The sequence below is a fragment of the Mchenga conophoros genome, linkage group LG5 (assembly GCF_057382185.1).
Source record: "Mchenga conophoros isolate Kocher_MC1m ecotype Shallow Benthic linkage group LG5, M_conophoros_male_GT1.1, whole genome shotgun sequence".
NCBI classification, from domain to species: Eukaryota; Metazoa; Chordata; class Actinopteri; order Cichliformes; family Cichlidae; genus Mchenga; species Mchenga conophoros.
The window spans coordinates 31526421-31547232 of NC_140530.1; the positions used below are offsets into that span (position 1 = coordinate 31526421).

Sequence of the window (20812 nt, forward strand, 5' to 3'; positions counted from 1 at the left end):
CGATGTTTACTTCTTTTATAAAGTTTTTAAATGGCTTCCAAATTTCATCAAAATATGTTAACTTGTTTTTGAGAAAGTACGTTATCCTTTCCATTGCCATACACTGTGCCAAAGAATTTATCCAAGCACCAATAGCAGGAGGATCTGATGTTTTCCAATTTAATGCAATCATACGTTTTGCCTGTAATGTACAATAATCCATAAACTTAATTTGATGGGCTCTTAGTTTAAGATTTTTAGAATACACTTGTAATAGCAACATTTCTACATCTAGATGTAGATGTAGATGTAGAAGTATTCTGCTAGTTGCTGGGCAAATAAGACATAAAATTCACAGCTAATGACTGAGGCTTTAAATTGGCAGCTGGGTGCTTTAAGTGAAATGATAATATCACTTAAAGTGTAAGAGGTGGGAACTCAGAGATTTTTGTAGCTGACCGTTTGGGGAGTTCCTTTTTTAAGGCACAAAATATCAATTATGCAAATTAAGTATTTAATAACAAATGGGACATGCAATTAACTGCTAAAATAAGCCTGTCTTATTTTTTTGCATTTGATCTGGAAATTAACTCACTGTACCTGTATCTGTATTTTGTAAATCACACATAAAACTAATCACACCTATGAGAACTATTTGGGGATTGGGCTCACATGCTATTTTGCCGAATATAGTAAATCTGGCCCTTGGTCATTCAATTCTCAAGTTGATCCTTTCAAAGTTTCCTCTAGGTCTACTTTTCCTTCCTGATAAGGGAACAACACAATGAATTGCCACAAAGAAGGCGCTTGAAAATGGCTTCATTGGGCATTAAGGCGTTCTCAACACCAAACAGAGAGACCTACAGTATTTAATTCAATAGCAATCCATCACACTACTGTTAGCATAACAACATTTAACCAAAAGAAAAAAAAGGCAACTATGCTACTTTAATAAAATTTGATCATTAGCCTAATGTGTTTCAGAAACAGAGGATAAAAAATAGCTGCTCTAAAAGGGTAGATTTATATATTAGGTGACAGGCAATTAGCAGAGGTTTGAGGTGCACGTTAGAAGATCAAGCAATCTAAAAATCTGAGAAAAAGACAAACTACACAGGGTCTCTGGTGCACACACTCTTGAGGTCAAATGCAAGTTTTTTTCCCAAGTGAAATACTGACCAGATATTGGAATCAGCATAAACGTCAGGGTTTCCTAAAACTTATGTTCGATGCCATGGCAGTGCTCCAAAAGATGAGATAATTCATGTAAATCACAAAAGTCTGCATAGTGTCAATACAAGAACAGTTAAACAATAACCGAAGTCCTGAAGACACACCATCTGGAAACTATAAACTAAACCAAAGTATAAACTTAATAATAAGCCTGTATATTTCTTGTGCTAATCCATCTAGTGCAAGTTAAGAATCTTTACTGGATCAGTCACTGGCTGAGACCACATCCTCATTATTATTTGACAATGGTGGATGAAGAATTGTGAACTGATGGTGCGGTTTGGGGAAGGCCTGAGAGCGGACTGGCAGCGGCTCCTGAGCCAGGCAGATCCAGAAGTGAATGAAAAAGAGGGGTTGGGAAAATGAGAACAACACGTTTTAGTGTTTTAGGGCTGCAACGATTAGTCGACTAGTCACGATTACGTCGACTATCAAAATCGTCGACGACTGATTTAATAGTCGACGCGTCGTTTGAAGCTTTGTAAGATCCCAAAAGACGCAGGAATAAGTAGTAGGATTTAAGAGTGTAATAACGGACTGAAACAGAAGATGGCAGCACTGCATGTACAAGGATGCCAGCTGCCGTTAAACCCCGAAGAAGAATAAGAAGCTGTGTCCCAGAATTCATAGCGCAGCCTAGTTCAGTTTCCAACAATGGCGGCAGCTAATTAGTTTTAATATTACTCTTATTATTCTTTCTGGGTCACAAAATAAACGTTTAACATATTTTCAGGAGAGAATGTAGATGTGTAAACCTCAAATATCTGTTCAGTTTATCAAGACATCTCATATTTTCAAAAGCGCTCCGACGTTTTCGGAGACGTCTGTTACCCACCAGCTCGATAGCTAGCCGGGGGCAAGGCTCACTAGAGCCCGTGAGAACACCGGACTCCCGGCAAATCGTTTTCAAACCCACCGCTGTCTTCCGCTACTCAGGTTAAACATGATATACAAATCCCTTAGATAACTTAAAAATTTTATTGTTTGCCTTTTTTTTAGTATTTTATTTGTTCCTGAGTAAATCGGTTTGGCTGAGATTAAAGTTATAGTTTTTACACAGCTGAATAAACGTCAAGCAGACAACTGATTATCAGATGCTCGAGAATATACTCCGGTGTCCCGTTATATTTTAGATATCAAGGAGTTTATTAAATTTCACCGAAACAATCTGCAAATGTCATTAAAATTTAATAAACTATCATCTTGTCTTTATTTTTAGTTAGCACATACCTTAAACACTTAAATCTGTAAGCTAATGATAGTTATATAAGAGCAGATGCATGCTGGTGCAATAAGCTGTACGTTTTACGTCCAATGGATGCATGATCTGATTAGTCCACTAATCGCAAAAATAATCGGTGACTAGTCAACTATCAAAATAATTGTTTGTGGCAGCCCTAATGCATATACAGACAAAGGACCAGAAGGGGAGTGTAGGAGCAGTGGTCCTGCTTCTAAAATTCAGATTAATTATCTTCACGTAAACTTTAACCTGGCGGTACTAGATTTGAGTGCATTTTCTCAAATGTGTGCATCAAGTTTTAAATGACACTCCATTCAATCATCAATCGCAAGTGTCACAACAGCAAGAAGTTATTTGAAGATTATGAAGATTAATCCCCAGAAGACCACAAAATCTGATGGAAGTCCAACAGTTGATGATTAAATTCAAACCAAAATGGTCAAAAAAGCAACCAAAGCAATTCTGCTTTTAGTACAACTACTAAATCCAGTATTAATTTACAGCATATATGTGTAAGTGTCCACATATATTTATTTAGTGTACAGATAGGCATGTCATTAAAATTTCAGCAGCAGAATTTCACATTGACTATTTGGCAATATGTGCAACACTTTTGTGGGTCCAGAGGGAATCTTGAAAATGAGAGATGGATCTTCTATTTCTTGTTTATAAGACTGGAGGTAAAGTGCATGAGCAAAAAGAACTGGGCAGTGGTGCGATATTAGATACATTTATGGTATGCTCACTTAATTGATCACATTTAGTTAAACTCAGGCACAAAGCCTGATCAAAGGAAAAGCTCATTTCAGGGCTAACGAATAATATATGCTTCAGAAATGGAGGATTTAAAACAACAATAAAAAAGCCCTAAAAGGGTAGATTTATATATTAAGTGACAGGCAATTAGCAAAAGTTTGAGGTGCATGTTAGAAGATGCAATAGGACTGCTAAGCGTGCAGCTCTCTTTGATGCCCAATCAAAACCTAACATCTCTTGTGCTCTGTGATGTCAGATCAAGCGATCTAAAAATCACAGAAACAGGCGCAAAATACACGCCGTCTCTCGTGTTTGCCATCAGCAATTATTCTGCTCCGCAAATTTGCCCGCTCTGAGGCGTGTTCACAAACCCAGCAGCACAAACCCTTTTGAAGTAATAATTTTTAACCCTGAAAATCGTGCGCTTAATGCATGTTAGGCTTACCATAAGTCACTCTGAGTTCTCCTCTTATATTCGCATGTGTCTACAGCAATTTCAGTCAGTTTCTGGCCCCCACTAGCTCTCTTCACCCTCTCTCATTACATCTATTTCCTCTCCTTATATCTGTCATACCCACTCCTCCTTCATTTCATTCTCACTGCTTTTCCATCCCTCCTCCTTTCACCTTCTCTCCGGTTCTCTTCCTCACTTCGTCTCAAAAACACAACTCTCTGCCATCATTATCTTAATCTTTTCTATATTTTCACTCGCACACCCTCCTTCTCTCCACACAGCCTGTTCCCATTGATGATCACTTCTGCGGTCTGGATATAAACCAACCCCTGGGGGGTTCCCAGCTGGTGTCAGGTCGGACAGTGTTCACTGAGAGCAGGGACAGGCTGACCTCTGTCACTTCCTACATCTACAGTGGACACAGTGTGGTCTTCCTGGGGACCAGGAGTGGACGACTTAAGAAGGTGAGTGCAGCTATACACTAATAGTCACTGGCAAACATGAGAGGATTTTTTATCTTGTTTTAAAAAGAATGAAATCTGACATGCATGAATTGTATTGTTTGTGGTGAATTGGTAGATCTTAAGACATGGGAAAGATGAGAAGAGATTATGCATCTTTTGATGATTTACCATGTTGCGTTTCTACACAAAACACATCAATGATTTCTTAAGGCTGCTCTGCCTCCTGTGATAATTAGTTTGGGGTCATGTGGTAACATGAAACACCATATGAATGGCATGCCATGAAATTTTGTGTGTTAACACTACATTTTGTTTTTGCTTATGCATTTTTAAATGTATTTTTACATGATTAATTATTCCCTGTAACACTGAACATACTTAAAATGTGCAAAAATGACACAAAACATGCCCGTGGCATGCTCTTACACTACAATCCCATGGCATCATGTTGCTCTTCTATAAAACTTTTGGGTGAATGAATAAACGAAAGGACATGGGTAACTGCCTCCATCATTCAAAGGGACTGACAAAACGAGACACTTCAAAATTAAATGTGTTGTACAGTATTTCAGGACTTCCCTTTTATAAATATTGGCGATTTACATACTTTTTAGTCACAAATGCTGTGTGTCTATTCAGCTTATCTTTAAACTTTACTTTTTCAAGTTCTAACATGAAAAACTGAAAGCTTCAAGCTCAAGCCAGGACTACATCACTGTGACAGCAGGTTCATTTCTCCACCGTGCAATCAGATATTCTGAGCTTAACTATCTCAATCCCATATTTGGCAGCTTTTTAAAACAAGCTTAGCAGAACTGCATGGCATGATCTGATATCGAACATCATAATTGCTGCTGCTCCAGGATCATCACAGGAGCTGAGCAGTTATGTGTTTGAGATATCATATCTTTGTAACTCAGGGGAAAAAAAATGCTGCATGTTGCAGTCAGACTCCTTATAAGTTCTCGTAAGTGAGCTCACATTATCCCTATTTTATACTCCTCACACTGGCTCCCAGTCGATTTTGAGAATGCTTTTTCTGTACTTATATACAGAGCACTAAATCGACTAGGTCCAGATCATTTATCTCAACATCTTATTAAACACACTACCGCTCGCAGTCTTCAGTCGCAGGATCAAAATTTATTAGTTCTGCCTACCAGATTAAAGACTAGCAGGGGCAGAGCCTTTCAGTCTGTGACACCTAGAGTCTACCACTCCAGCTACATTTAGCTGACTCTGTGGACTCCTTCAAAAGGCATTTGAAAAGGCTTCTGTCTAACCAGGCCTTCTGCTGAGATTCTTTTTTTCTTTCATTTATTACTTTTTAAATCCTGTAACATGGTGTCATACTGATAGCAATAGTTTTGTTTTGTTTTTTAACAATTTTTTAAAATGATTGCAATCATTTTGTTGTGCTGTGACTTTATGTCAGTTAAAAGTGCTCTTCAAATAAAGCACTTGCATACTAATTACAATAAAAGACATTTGCCTTTAAGGGTTTCTGCCAGAAAAGCGTCTTAAGATATAGTTAACACTGTGCAAGGATATGCATTCATGCAAACTGATGATACAAAATGATACTTAAACATAACCGATCAGTTTTAGCATCTAAACTTACCCAAACATCGATTGACAGTAACTTAATAGTGCACGAAGTCTAAAAATAATATCTCCACATTGGACACAAACCCCCACCATCACATTTTTCTCTGCAGGAAGTGCTAAACTTCGGTATTTTGCCTGACTTGCAAAGCTGTGACATCACAAACATGTGACTGGTCAGTTCAAGTGATGGTCCTGGAGCAACGTTAACATTATATTGTAGAAGCAAAGCAGATACTGTTATATCAGATACATCTGCTGACACGACAAATTTTTCACATGTAAAATTACCAAATTTATCAAAATCTCTGCGATATACACTGCTGAAATACATCACGTCTGGCAGCTTTTGTGTCTCACCCACGCGGATGTAATAATGATCCCTAATCCATTAACAGAAATTCATGCAATAATCTGTTCAATTAATGATCTAATTAGCATAACTGGTTTTGTTAAGTATATCATGGTTATTATGGTAGGAGGACATTACGCAGCTGAACAAAGGTACAGCAGCACCACATTTTGTGCTTCAGCCCTCAGACAGTCGCTCTTAGTTGAGAACAAATTGATGTAAATCTCCATCCATGACTACTTGAGCCAAAACTGAAGCGCACGTCTGTTCCTTCAGTTCCTTTGTGTTAAAGTAAAAGGACATTATGCAGCTGTAGTGGCTCTTGTTTAACAGTGCCCTGGTGGATTTTGGGTTGAATAGCTTTTAGCATTACAAATTACCTCGAGGACCACTTCACTGATTTAGAAAATGATTTTGCTCCGCTTAATAAGAATTTTTAAATGTTTCTAAACATAATTAAATGTACCTAAGTGTTATGTGCAAGTTTTAGTTCATGCTGCTCCCTAAAACTACAAAAACATGTGTGTGTTCTCTTCTTCAAACCCTAAAATATGATTTCCAGTTCTTTTCAATTCCAGGATTCAGCCTCATGGTTATAGCGCCTTGTACGAATGTCTTAAAATCTAATGTTAATTTTCTTTTACAGATAAGTTGGTGATATGAAACATTTTTTTTTCTGTAAAAGGCAAAAAAGATCAAATCCAATATTAAATTGACTAGTATTTCCTGTGCAAACCAGATGTATATTATTTTAAATCATTCTGAGCTCAGCTGCTGTCAAAAAACTGCTAAAACACACATAACTGTTTCACATTTACACTGGGTGACATGTTTCTTTATAACAGTGAACACAAGCTCTGTAGTTTATTTTGAGTCATTCAGCAAATACCATTCTGTTCCCTTATATAACACAGCAAATCTGCATCTGAACATAGCCTGCGACAAATTCTCTTTTTACACTTGTTTAAGTAGCACTGGCTTAACTATGGCTCCTAGCTATTTTAAGAACAGCCTTTTAAAGATTTAATTTTTTAGAAACAAGGTCAAAAGCCTTAGACAAACACAGTCCAGGGTCAAATGCTTTAACAGTCTGACTAAGTCACTGTGGATTTTGGTATTTTCTTTGTAATCATCACAAATTTTTTTTTTCTTGTGCCGTCCACATAATCACAGAATCCCTGAGCAACCTTGGTACCAGCTGCCGTGCCAAAAATAAAATGCAGAACACGAGCTAACTGGCACCCCAGTTCACGCCTCTCACACATATCTGCCGTGTGCGTTAGCACTGGAAAGCCTAACAAGCGCTGGCAGGAAAATGACGTTGTACATGAACACGACTTATATCTCTACAGTGACAGTAAACACAACACATGGGCCAGCCAATAACTGTGCTACATAATTAGAGCTTAAAAAGATATTCATGGCTGAAGAACAGAGAGCCTCTGGTTGTAGAGCTCCTAGCTCTTCTATCAAACAGATACCAACAAAGAAACTCTCTGAAAAGGCCACAAGTGTACTTCGGGTGACTGTTTAAAAGGGGATGATAGTGCACACTAACAGACAGTCTTCATGTTGTTACACATTTCAGCACATTATTAACCGTTTATTGACTCTGTCAGTTGTCTAAATGGTAGCAAAGCTTGTTGTTTTATCTAATCTATGTTGCATTCTTGTACAGCACTTTGGTCAACGCTCCTGTTGTAATTAAATGTGCTATATAAAAAATAAACCAATTAAACCATTAATTGGCAGTCCAAAAACACAAAAATACAATCTGTTTATTTAAGGCAAGGCAAGGCAAGTTTATTTGTATAGCACAATTCAACAACAAGGCGATTCAAAGTGCTTTACAGAGACATTAGAAACAAGAACAAATAAAAAGCATGATTTAAAATTGATTAAAACAAACAAATAAACTAACTAACTAATTAACAAACAAACAAACAAACAACAGTATATAAAATCAAAACAGATAAAATCAGAACAGTAGATAAAATCAGTAGTTAAATGTAAGTTTTGAAATTTAAGCTTAAAGTGTGGATTTGGTGCTTTATTCAAATGCAGCTGAGAACAGGTGAGTCTTCAACCTGGATTTAAATAAACTGAGTGTTTCAGCTGATCTGAGGCTTTCTGGGAGTTTGTTCCAGATATAAGGAGCATAAAAGCTGAATGCAGCTTCTCCGTGTCTGGTTCTGACTCTGGGAACTGATAAAAGACCGGATCCAGATGACCTGAGGGATCTGGATGGTTCATACTGGGTCAGGAGGTCATTGATGTATTTTGGTCCTAAACCATTCAGAGCTTTATAGGCCAGCATCAGAACTTTAAAGTCTATCCTCTGACGGACAGGCAGCCAGTGTAAGGACCTCAGAGCTGGACTGATGTGGTCCACTTTTTTGGTCTTAGTGAGGACTCGAGCAGCAGAGTTCTGAATGAGCTGTAGTTGTCTGACTGATTTTTTAGGTAGACCTGTAAAGATGCTGTTACAGTAATCAAGCCTACTAAAGATGAATGCATGGACTAGTTTTTCCAGGTCCTGTTGAGACATCAGATCTTTTATCCTTGATATATTCTTGAGGTGATAGTAAGCTGACTTTGTTATTGTCTTAATGTGTTTTTCTAAGTTTAGGTCTGCATCCATCACTACACCCAAATTTCTCGCCTGGTTTGTGGTTTTTAGATGTATAGATTGAAGTTCTCTGGTGACCTGTAATCGTTTTTCTTTGGCGCCAAAGACTATTACCTCAGTTTTGTTTTTGTTTAGCTGGAGAAAATTGTGGCACAACCAGTCATTGATTTCCTCAATGCATTTACCAAGAGCCTGTACAGGGCCTCGGTCTCCTGGTGACATTGTGATATATATTTGTGTGTCATCTGCATAGCTGTGATAGTTTATTTTGTTGTTGTTTATAATCTGTGCCAGTGGGAGCATGTAGATGTTAAACAGAAGGGGTCCCAAGATGGAACCTTGGGGAACTCCACATGTGATACTTGTCTGCTCAGATGTGAAGTTACCTATTGATACAAAGTATTTCCTGTTTTCTACGTATGTTTTGAACCAGTTTAGTACAGTTCCTGAAAGACCTGTCCAGTTCTCCAGTCGTTTGAGTAATATGTTGTGGTCAACTGTATCAAATGCTGCACTGAGATCCAGTAAAACTAGGACTGACATTTTTCCACTGTCTGTATTCAGACATATGTCATTAAACACTTTGGTCAGAGCGGTTTCAGTGCTGTGGTTCTGTCTAAAACCTGACTGGAAGGCATCGTAGCAATTATTCTGTTTAAAGAAGTAACTGAGCTGTTGAGAAACTGCTTTTTCAATGATCTTACTTAAAAACGGGAAATTTGAGATCGGCCTGTAGTTGTTCATTTGTGTCTTGTCAAGATTGTCCTTTTTCAGTATAGGTTTGATTACAGCAGTTTTTAGTGATTCTGGAAACACACCTGATAGTAAAGAAAAGTTGACGATCTGTAACAGGTCTGACTCTAAAGTCTTTGAGACCTTTTTGAAAAAACTTGTTGGCAGGACATCTAAACAGCAGGAGGAGGAGTTCAGTTGACCTAAGATGTCCTCCAGGTCTTTGCTGTTAATAGGTTGAAACTGTTTCATGGTGTTTAAACAGTTTTTTGGTGGACACAGTACATATCCTGGATCTGCTGTTGATGTACCAATTGCTTGTCTAATTTTTTGGATTTTTTCAGTGAAGAATTTGGCAAAGTCATTGCAGGCCATGGTCGAATGAAGTTCAGCTGCCACTGACACAGGAGGGTTTGTTAGCCTGTCAACTGTAGAAAATAAGACCCGAGCATTATGGCTGTTTTTAGTGATGATGTCAGAGAAGTAGGACCTCCTTGCATTCCTCAGTTGTAAATTATAATTGTGAAGTTTCTCTTTATAAATGTCATAATGAACCTGGAGGTTTGTTTTTCTCCATCTGCGCTCAGCTTTCCTACACTCTCTTTTTTCATTTTTCACCAGTGTGGAGTTTCTCCATGGAGACTTTTTCCTTCCAGAGATAACCTTCACCTTAATGGGAGCAATAGTGTCCATTACATTTAACATGTTAGCATTGAAGCTATTGACGAGCTCATTGACTGACCCTCTGGACAGGTCAGGTGTTAATGGGAAGACCTGGTTAAAAATTGCACTACTGTGTTCAGTTATACACCGTTTTGTTATCACTGTTGTTGATATATTTGTGTGGGCTGAGATTTTACTTTCAAAGAAAACACAGTAATGATCAGACAGGCCCACATCAGACACAGTAACCTTTGGAATGCTCAGGCCTTGGAGGTCAGTAGGTCAAGAGTGTGTCCTCTATTATGTGTGGCCTCTGTTACATGCTGAGTCAGCCCAAAGTTGCCCAGAGTGTTACTCAGGTCTTTAGTCCCTTTGTCCTGAGGGTTGTCCACATGAATGTTAAAATCCCCAGCAATAATTACACAGTCAAAATCAACACAGATCACAGACAACAGTTCACTGAGGTCATTAAAAAAGTCTGTGCAGTATTTGGGAGGCCTGTAAACATTAAGAAACACAACTTTGGATGGGGCCTTCAGCTGTAAAGCCACATATTCAAAAGACTGAAAACTTCCAGGAGATAGCTGCTTACATTGAAATGATTCATTAAATAAGACAGCAACCCCCCTCCTCTCCTGCTCGCCCTGACCTCACTGATAAAACTGTAGTTAGGAGGGGTCGTCTCGATGAGAACAGCTCCACTGTTACTTTGGTCCAACCAAGTTTCAGTTAAAAACATAAAATCAAGGCTGTGCTCAGTGATTAAATCATTAATTAAAAATGTTTTCCCAGCTAGAGATCTAATGTTTAATAAAGCCAACTTAAGTGTTTTAGAGGTATTACTTGTCCCCTCGTGTTTGGGAGCAGTCTGTGGCACACAAGGTATGTTTACTATGTTTAAAGATCTTTTAGAGTGCTGCTCTCTGTGTTTTGACCAGGCCACATGTCTCCTGTCACCTAAAAGTACAGAAATTTTAAAACCTTCTAGTAAACAGGGTCCCAGCTTCTCCTGGGAAAAGTCATCACTGCCATAATCCTCACAGCCCGGACCCTCCACACATCACGCATCAGACTGCGGAGACAGGGCATGAAGAGGAACTAAGGGGGGCGAGGCTGGGCAATGTGACTTCGATTGCTCTGTTGAGGGTGGGGCTCGATGGCGAACCTTTGGCCGCTCTGGTGGGGGGTTTATGGGGGACAAAAAGGGATTGGGACGGGGGGTAGATCTGAGCCCAGCATTGACCCGCTCCATCATCTCCTCAGTGAATTTCAGGTGTGGGGAGGAGGGAGAAAGGGAGGGGGAGGAGGGTGATGGCCTGTCAGGGGTTTGGGGGACTGGGGAAGGTCGTGGTCCCTTGTCCTGGTCGTTGGTGTTGTTGAGAGAGTTGGAGGCAAATAGGGACCCCTCTTCTTGCCTTAGATGTCTCTCCTTTCTGAGGCTCTTCCTCAGATGCCATGGATGTCTCTCCTTTCTGAGGCTCTTCCCGATTTGAAAGACAACTCAAATCTTCATATCTGAAACTGACTCAAAATAATCGCCCGGATACCAAAAAAAGTCTTTCTATTAATCATTCATTTATAATTTTAATTTTACGGTAGAGTAATGGAGAAGCTTGTTAAATATTTGTTTTTATAAAATATTTTTTAAAACTCTCTGGTGCAGGCCAAGTATACTAAGCCCTTCACAGTCTATTGCATGTGTAACTACTCATCAAGGTAAGCCTAAAAGAAATTCAGCTGAACCTGCCTTGATGAGGCAGGCGGGGAGGCAAGCAAAGAAAAGCAATCAAACACAAATGCTCGCTAAATATGTTGCTGAATTGACTGACAAAAATCACACAAGTATGAACTACTCAATTCTTCAAGATTGATGTGTTTGTCCAGTCCCACAGACCACGGGATGACCCCTTTCTGTGGGATTCATAAAGTTGATTCAGCTCATTGTCTGTCATGTTTTGTACTGTAGCAAGTTATTATAATCAAGTTCCTATAAAGCTCATTCTTCTGATCTAACTGAATTGACTTGTTGGGACTGCAGGCTCTGGTTCCTGCACAGTTGTAGAGCGTGCAGCTGACTGAGGAAATGTGTGAGAGGACTGTTGTGACATTAGCCCGGGGGCCTCAGTCTTATGAGGAGCAATCTGTCTGACACAACGCACACACACATACTGGTCCAGACTGGGGGCACAGATAGCATCACTGCAGCTCTTTCATTTGATGAGCCATCAGGGAAAAAGACAAGATGGGCTGACAGTGGAGGAGAGAGAGAAAGAGAAAACAGTCAGGCAATGTGAGACAAAGAAAGAAGGATGACCACTGGGGAAAAAGGAGAAGCAACAGATATGGAGGAAGAAAGGCAGGGATATTAAGTGGAAAAAAAACAAGGACATATTAAGAATGAAGGGGAAGTAAGACTGGCAAAAAATAAAAATAAAACACTGAGAGAAAGGGAGACTTCGTGTTTGTTCAGGAGGTAAGCATTAAGTTTTGGGTGAGCAGTAGTAATCCATCGTTACCGCTGTTAAGTGCAGCCTTTAAAGGCCAGAGTTTGCCATTATGCTGACAGAACATGCAGGCATGATTCAGACTCCCAGGAGCCTCTAAGGAGCACAGGGTCACCTCTCCAATCCTATTCTATCACCCCCAAATGGACAGTCTCAGTGGAAATGGGGCATGACAATAAATATCATGAGTGGATCACTGCAACAGCAGGGCCATAGCAAAGGTCAAGCCTGCCACAGAAAGGGTGTAACCAGGGTGAAAGGTCACCAGGATAACCATCTTAGTATCCAGGCTCCGTGCAGCATATGGATGCGCTCATCAATGTGTCTCAATTAGACTGCTCCTGTTCCAGCTATAATAGGACGTTTCAATCATCATCTGCTGCAGCTTTGTAGCCATAGGTGGTTGATTTTAGTGAAGTAATATGACCCTGTGGGTGACTCGAGGCTGAACACAAAATGGGGCTTTTACACTTAGCAGGATGTATGCTAATGAGGTGAATCCGGATAGAAGTGATTATCTCATCCTGATCCTTATTAAAATGCATTCTGGTCTCAAGGTATGAGGTACAGAAATAGTAGATGCAACTTTCAGTGGCACAAATACTGTCTCACACCGAGGTTCTAACAATTTATGTGCAACAATGACGCACATTTATCTGAATTCAGTGGTTCTGTTTTGCTCATGTGATGCTCTGGAACAAATCTGAACAGCTTCATAAAAACTGTCCCTGAGCTTTCAGAAAGAAAGAATCTCTTTAGTCTACACACAGTGATTTCATGTCTATTTAAACAAACACTGAAAGAAACACTGAAAACTCATACGTGGGAAATAGAGAGAGTGGAGAAACGATTTAAAGCGCAAGCCTTAGGATGGAAGGAATGAAATGAATGATTATCACCGATCGAATAACTAGTTTTATTGTGCTTTTCTTGGCAGTATGTTCTGAAATCTTGAAAGTTAACAAGACACTTCTTTGTCAAGTCGTGAGGTGAAGGTGATCAATCCTTAACAGTGTTTCACACCCTCGATATAGTGAGGCTGAATTTTTACGACCAGGTTCCCATACCTAGAGATCTTTCAGACCTCCCAGTATATATTTGTTGAACAAATCGAGGTCATATCAGGTTTTCGCCACACTTTGATTGATGGTGGGATATTTTTTTAAACGCACTCGCATATGTTTAGGTCAAATTTTAATTCGATTTCATTTATATAGCACCAAATCACAAGCACAGCTGTCTCAAAGCCCTTTATATTGTAAAGTAAAGACCCCACAGTAATACAGAGAAACCACAATAATCAAACGACCCCCTATGATCAAGCATTTGGCGACAGTGGGAAGGAAAAACTCCCTTTAAGAAGGAAGAAACTTCCAGCAGGCCAATTGGGGGTGTGGGGAGTGTTAACAGTAATGTCTCTCTCTCATGAATGCACTTATCTTAAATGTGCCATGTGCATAAAGAAGGTCTCTGACAGGATAATCAACAAAACTAACATGACTTCCTTGTTTAAAGCTTAATGTTAAATCGTATATAGTCAAAAGTGGTGTTTTACCCTGGTAGAATCCTGAACAGTGATATTGTTGCTTACAGGCATGTCTACAGTTATCAGTTAGGTTGATGGAATCATTACTCGTCTCCGAACCAGCTTTAAGACGATTAAATAATTGTTGGTGGAAAGAGGACACAAAGCTCACTGTAGGAGCCATTTTCGTGTTTGCATGCCTCTAGTTGTCCCTTTTTGTGTTTGTGAGTGATTGCATTTAAGGCAGGAACATTTAATTAGGGTCACTGATCATAAGGACCAAACAGTTTGTGATCGCTGTGCTGTTGTGATTTATGTTTGATAATGTTGGACATTAAGATGAACTGTGGAATGGCAAATGCAATCAATGGTGAACAATAAATGTTTAAGCTGACAAGATAACAACAACGCTGGAATTATTGGACTTTCTCAATACCACAAGTTTTCTTTCATAACAGTGGCACTGTGTCAGCTCCACCATTGAACACCTCAGTGGCTTCAAGCGTAGCCTCTACACTCAATGCAAGGGGTTAACAACATACATTCTGTTTATAGCTTTTTATAATTCTGCATCAGATTTTACCTGCTGATAGCACCACCATAACGCCAGATGGCCGTAATATGTGGGATGAGGCTGCATCAGTAACCATGGACATTCTGTCCTCTACTTTGTGATATACACACACGAGATCTTTAAAACTTCATTATTACAAAGTCCAGACTAAAAAGCAGCAGATTATGCTTCAGATTGTTTCATATTATTTTTATCATTTGGAATTCCTACTAGCATCAAGCTCTAGTAGTACACACCACAGTCATAGGTCCTGTGATCCAATCTTTACAGCTTGTGTAGTGCAGACTATGATAATTAAGCAAAAAGTATATTATGTATGCTGTACGTTCATGTAAAAGAGAAAGTTTTGATAAGATTGTATGCAGTGGCAACTGAGTACACCCACACTGTTTCAATCCGATTATTAAGTGATGACGTGACGAATCCTACTTCCGGGCCTAAAGTAGTCTGCGTTTAATATGGCTTTTGTGTTGTTAACATGTTTAATGCTTTGTATTTTCTTCTATTTAATCTCAAAAAGCTCCTAAAAAAAGTCAGTGACCACTGTTGACCTCCCTCGGCTTTTATTACCGCTAATCATTTATTTAAGCTCAGTTTTTAAAACCTTACGATGTAACTACAGCCCAGCCCATGCAGCAGTATATGAATGACTAACCTCGTATTGTGGATGGATTATCTCAGTTGTTCTCCTGGCTGAAGTTTGGTCCTTTTACAGCATCCTGCCATGCGATTACATTTGTTCCTGACCACTGAGAACCCTCACGTTAACTTTTATCGAGTGGAAAAAAAGTTAGTTTGTTTATATTATGCTAACATAGCTGTGTCGCTAGCGGTCACGTAGTACATCATTATATACCAGCTAGCCAAACTTCAGTAACCCTACAAACGTCACTGCTGTTTAGTTTTCTGTCTTCAGCTCATTAGCTGATCATCAGCAAATGTGACCACCTCTGTAAAACTGAAAGGTTTTACTAGTTTGCTGCTTTTCTAAAGTGTTTGGGTGTGTCTTAACACAAAATATTCCCAGAAGTGGACGTCCCAGCAAATTCAAGAACATGACAGCAGGTTTAAGCTTCCAAAGTTTATCTTAAAAATGACTGAGAGGGCCAAATTGCAAGATATTGGCCCATAATGAATAACACTGTGTGGGGTAAAAACCAAATACCAGTGTTGCAGTGATGTTAAGGACAGGCCCTGGGCACCTTGGAGTCACTGAGTCAACTATAAATGCCTCTGCATACCAAAGTGTTCTAAAGGTCAAATGTGAGGTCAAGATGAATCAAGATGTCAATGTCCACTCTTCAGCTTAACTGAAATGGCTTTGCAGGGCCTAAAGAGAGCTGTGCATATACAAATGCCAGTCAACCTCAATGAACTGAAGCTGCAGAATGGGACAAAATTCCTCTGCAAAAATATAAGAGTGATAGAATTATACAGAACACCATTGCTTCTGCTTATTCCTCCTAAAGGTGGACTACACAGAATCCTGTGAAAACTTTCCTTTTTTAATTACATATTTTTCACTTGGTCAAAACATTTAGGATAACACTTCTCTCGACCTTTTTGTACGAAAGACAGAAGGACTGTAAACTTTTGCCTCTTACGTAGCTACCATAGTCTAGCAAGTACCTAAGCAGAAAACACACTGCAGAATGACTTTTCTTACCCTGTGGCAGCCTCAAACACATAACAAGTGATGAGTGGAATTGATTTTCTGAGGAAATGTTGCTGCTGAGCACATTAATGCTCAGAAGGACTGTGCCATGGGACTAGGCCATACAGAGTGAAACTATGTGCTCTTCTGACAAAGTGAGCAAATTAAAAATATTGTGCAACTCAGTATGAGATGCTTCCAAGTTTCTTGTAAAATTTATCCTATGTAGTGCTTTTCTATGTTCCGGGAGAAATCAGCGAAGTCATCACTGCCACTGAGAAAGTGCAGTAACATTTTATGATAAACTCATTCGTGTGTGCCACAAGACTTTACCTTAGGTAGACAAGGCTGACAAGCATCACAAATTAGATCCCTGCAGCTGCCTCAGCCCTATTCTTGAGCAAGCCAGTGATGCCTTTACTATTCAATCACTGCAAGAAAACTGCCTCAGTGGTGGCAAATATAATTTGAAGGATGCATTTACGAGTGCAGTGTAGAACGAAATAAAAACAGACCGGCACATTACCTCAGCGGCTGTAGCTACTCAGCAGCAGTATTTCCCTAGAAATGGTTGAAAATGTTAAGCTCACGGCAAATAAAGCCTTAGTCAAATACTCTCATGTGCAAATAGTGGATTCATTACAGCTTATTGAGACAGTTGACTGGCTGAAGAAATCCCAGAGTGAATGGATAAATGACTTGAACTTTTCAAAGTCACGGTTGTAAGGGGACTGAGAAAGGAAGACGTGGTGATTGAAATCATAAGAATGGGGAGGAGAGCAGGAAAAATAGATTTGTTTGAGGCTACTCCGAGAAGAATCTTCATCTTGCATTAAGAGCGCAGACCTTAAGGGTAAAAATCTTTAGAGCGGATCGCAATTCAATGTCTCAGTACAGCTAAAATAGTATTAAGAGAGGCAATTTGGTGATAACAGAGAAAAGTGTACATCTTTCTTCTTTTCCTTACTGGCTTTTATTTAGCAGCTATGTTTCCCTCCAACTCTTTGTCCTCTCTTCCTTTATATCTGTTCTTTCTCTTGTGCGGTCACACAAATGGAAACAGGACTGTGACTGCATTGCGGTCAGGAAAATGAAGACCATACGGGTGCAATGAATTGTTCCACTGTCCCCCTCCCACCGCTTTTGTTGATGGGCCATGGGAACCTGACAAACAATGGGAATGATTGGAGGGATGGGGGCTGCACGGAGGAGGACAGGAAACAGAGAACAGGAAACCATGTCCTCAAGGAGACAGAAAAGAAGTGAACATGCACAGACTGAGCGGAGACTGTGGTCAAGTTGTAGAAATTGTGGAATGAAAACCTGGAAGCTTGCCATGCAGCTGAAGGTTAAAGCGAACTGAAAATTTGGCTGCTGGAACTGGAAGGCTTTTAACAATAAATCTCAAAAACACACATGCATTCACACACACACACACACACTTGAATGTCATGACCTCTTTTCCAACCCAGTTGGCAATCGCGTTTTAGGTATGCACTTGCCAACATACAGCGTATCTAGTGGCTGTGATCAATATGCTCCTCTTTGTGACTGTGGTTAGCATAATGGCTGAATGATTAGTCGTGTCCTGTAATACACATCTCCACCTCAGTGACACTCTTTGTGTTCATTAGCTGCTGCAGCTCGTCTCTTTAGCATTCACAGAGCCATGATGGATATGCGGGCTAATCAATGCACGCTCTCCTTGGCTGTCATCTACAATTGGACCATATGCCAGCCACTCAACCTTAAAGGTGGACAGTTGTCTGGCCCTTATGTTACTGCATGCCCTGTGTCACAATACGGAGTCAGCCAGGGAGCATCCACTGTGAGTTCTGTGCCAAAATCTGTCTTGTTTACACTCTGAATACATATACTTCGGATCTAGTCTTGCGTGTATAATCATTCTGCTCCTGTTTTCAGATTAATGGAAGATTTATGTGTGGTTTCCTTGCAAACGTTAGTCCTGATTATTACTCTTAATGGTTTTACATGAAAAACATGCATGGAGGAGGATGAAATATTGATTTCTGGCATAATGTGGCATAAAGACTAGAAAACTGTTTGTTTAAGAACAGCTATACCAGACTTGCCATGTCTAGGTCAGAGTGCGTCAGACAACTGGTCTTCAGGGACAAACCTTGTCAGAGTGGCAGATTGGGAATGATTTACTGAACAGACTGCTCTTTGCCTCCTGGGTCATCATCCATATGTTTAGGTTAACTGGGCACAGCTTGGTTGGCTATATATGGACAGAATTTCTTTCTCAAGTTTGGCTGGTCAGTGCATAAACATAAGAATCATCTGCTTTACAATGTTTCTCCATTTTCAGGAGAAAACAGGTCGTTTTAGACATTTATGAGTGTACTTCCTCTGCTTTAATATCGTTGCCTGAAATCAATCCCATCTGTAAATACACACAGGAGAGACTTTTGACTGAGTGTATTACTCATACGAGGTCTGGCAGCTTTACAGCGGAGCCAAAACGGCTCAAACCAAGCGACATCTTAGAAGTCTTTTTTTTGTTTTCTTTGGCTCTCACAGGATAAGAGTGGAGCTTAGCATTTAAGATGCAAAGCCGTCCACTAGAAAGCTAGGCTGTTTTCGTTAAGAGCCCATGGGCTCAGGTTGCATATCTGTTTGTAGAGGCCAAACTAAGCTGGGTTGTTTATAACCATCACAGGTTCTGCAAGGGAATTTCAGCAGCAGGAAGGATATTGCTGTTATTGGCTTAAATATTATTCATGGGTTAAATATATATCCTTGTCAGCTGTGAGAGGCTGGGATGAGAGAATGAAATGCGAGGCATACTGAGGTCATACTGTATGAACATGTGGTATCAATGGCAAAACAGTACAGTTCTTCTGTTACATGACAAAGACCACACAGGAAGTTCAACAAAAAGAGGTTTCCTAAGGTTTTTGGAAAATATGCAGTCCTTGGTATTGACTTTAAAGCAATGCCCTAACTACTTTACCACAACCCTATTTAGACATGTGATCCATCCACGGTGGATCAAATCTACTATTAAACATGAAAAAAAAGAGCAAAGCACAACCAAAAAGCATTTGAGGTGCTCTGAAATCTAGCACAATGCTGAAGTGTAACTGCACAGCCGATACCTGTTCACAGGGTCTGTCCCCAGAGACGAAAGCAACAGAAGTAAAAATGAAGTCAGTCTGAAATTAGCTGTTGTTCCCTCTATCCCATTAAAGACTAAAAATACCTATACATATACAGACTGCCTTGAGCTTTGTAGCCTGTAACTGTTAAAATCGGTCAAATTAGTGAATGATGCTTGACTGGGCAGCAGATTGTGAAGGCAATTTTGTCATTAAAATATTAAAACTGTTAATTCTTACTGTCCCCAAGGAGAATGGTTACATGAGTTTTAGAAATTACCTAAATTTTATGTGGGCTGTATTAAAAAATAGTTAATGGTTCAATACAAGTGCTGCCCTATAAGTATTCTTATACTATGTATGTGTGTTCTGCAGTCTAACAGATTGTGTATTGATCAAACAAGTAATCATACACACAATTTAAAACTACCGATTTATTGAAAGCAGGCAACAGACGAGTACAAGTGTGTAATTTATTTTGTTTGCATGCTTGTGTGTGCAAATGTGTGTGTAACTAACAGGCTCATTATAAAACCAATTAAACCCACCTTACTCTCATTATGAAGCTGTAGGGCTTAAGAAGAGATTGAGGACCTGTTGTACTCCCAGAGGGCTTCTGCCTGGTCAGGCCTGCTTTAGATGATAAAACCACTTTTAAATCCGCTGAAATCAAACACCACAAATCGGTCGTGATGGGTCAGTATTTTTTTCCGAGTTCATCCCTGTATCCCTGGCCCCTGGTCAACCTCATTATACACCGCTCGGTATCTGACCTCTAGACGGTTGTGCTGGGCTTTCTTAAACATTGTTTCACCGCAGAAATGTTCACATTCTCTGGTTTCTGTTTGTGCTGCTATTTATGAAAAGAAGAGTGTGGGAAAAATAATGTAAACTGGCTCCATTACTGTGTGGGATTTTGATACGGGAGAAGAGGAATAGGATAAGGAGGAGGAGGAGGAGGAATAGTAGCTCGAGCAGACAAGGAAAGAGAGCAAAAACAGAGAGTGAGCGAGCGAGAGCGAGAGAAAGAAGCTTATTTCTGAACTAAATCTGTCTTTGAAATAACTATTTAAAGGATAATTTGTGCATGGTGTTGAGTTATTAACAATCTGACAGGTGAGAGACAGTGTCTGTCCTCTTATGATCTGGATTTAAGAGGCCATCCTGTGTTGCTATTGTAATTGCAACTTTGGTGTTAACATAGAAGACAATCACAAATCTTTGCTTCTCCCCTTCCACCAGCCGCATACACCAACAAACAGACACACCCGTTAGCACATATTTATGCCCCCACCCCTCCACCCTCTTTTCATTCTTGGATGG

The 20812-nt window shown here is 39.7% G+C and overlaps 1 protein-coding gene across 1 annotated transcript in view; it reads left to right on the forward strand.

The window, feature by feature from the left end:
• Nucleotides 1-20812, forward strand: part of LOC146574877 (plexin-A2-like) — an 85212-nt gene that overhangs the window by 14492 nt on the left and 49908 nt on the right. The window contains exon 3 of the mRNA XM_085274906.1: nucleotides 3947-4129. Coding sequence (XP_085131032.1) covers nucleotides 3947-4129 — 183 coding nt within the window. The remainder of the gene's footprint in view (nucleotides 1-3946; nucleotides 4130-20812) is intronic.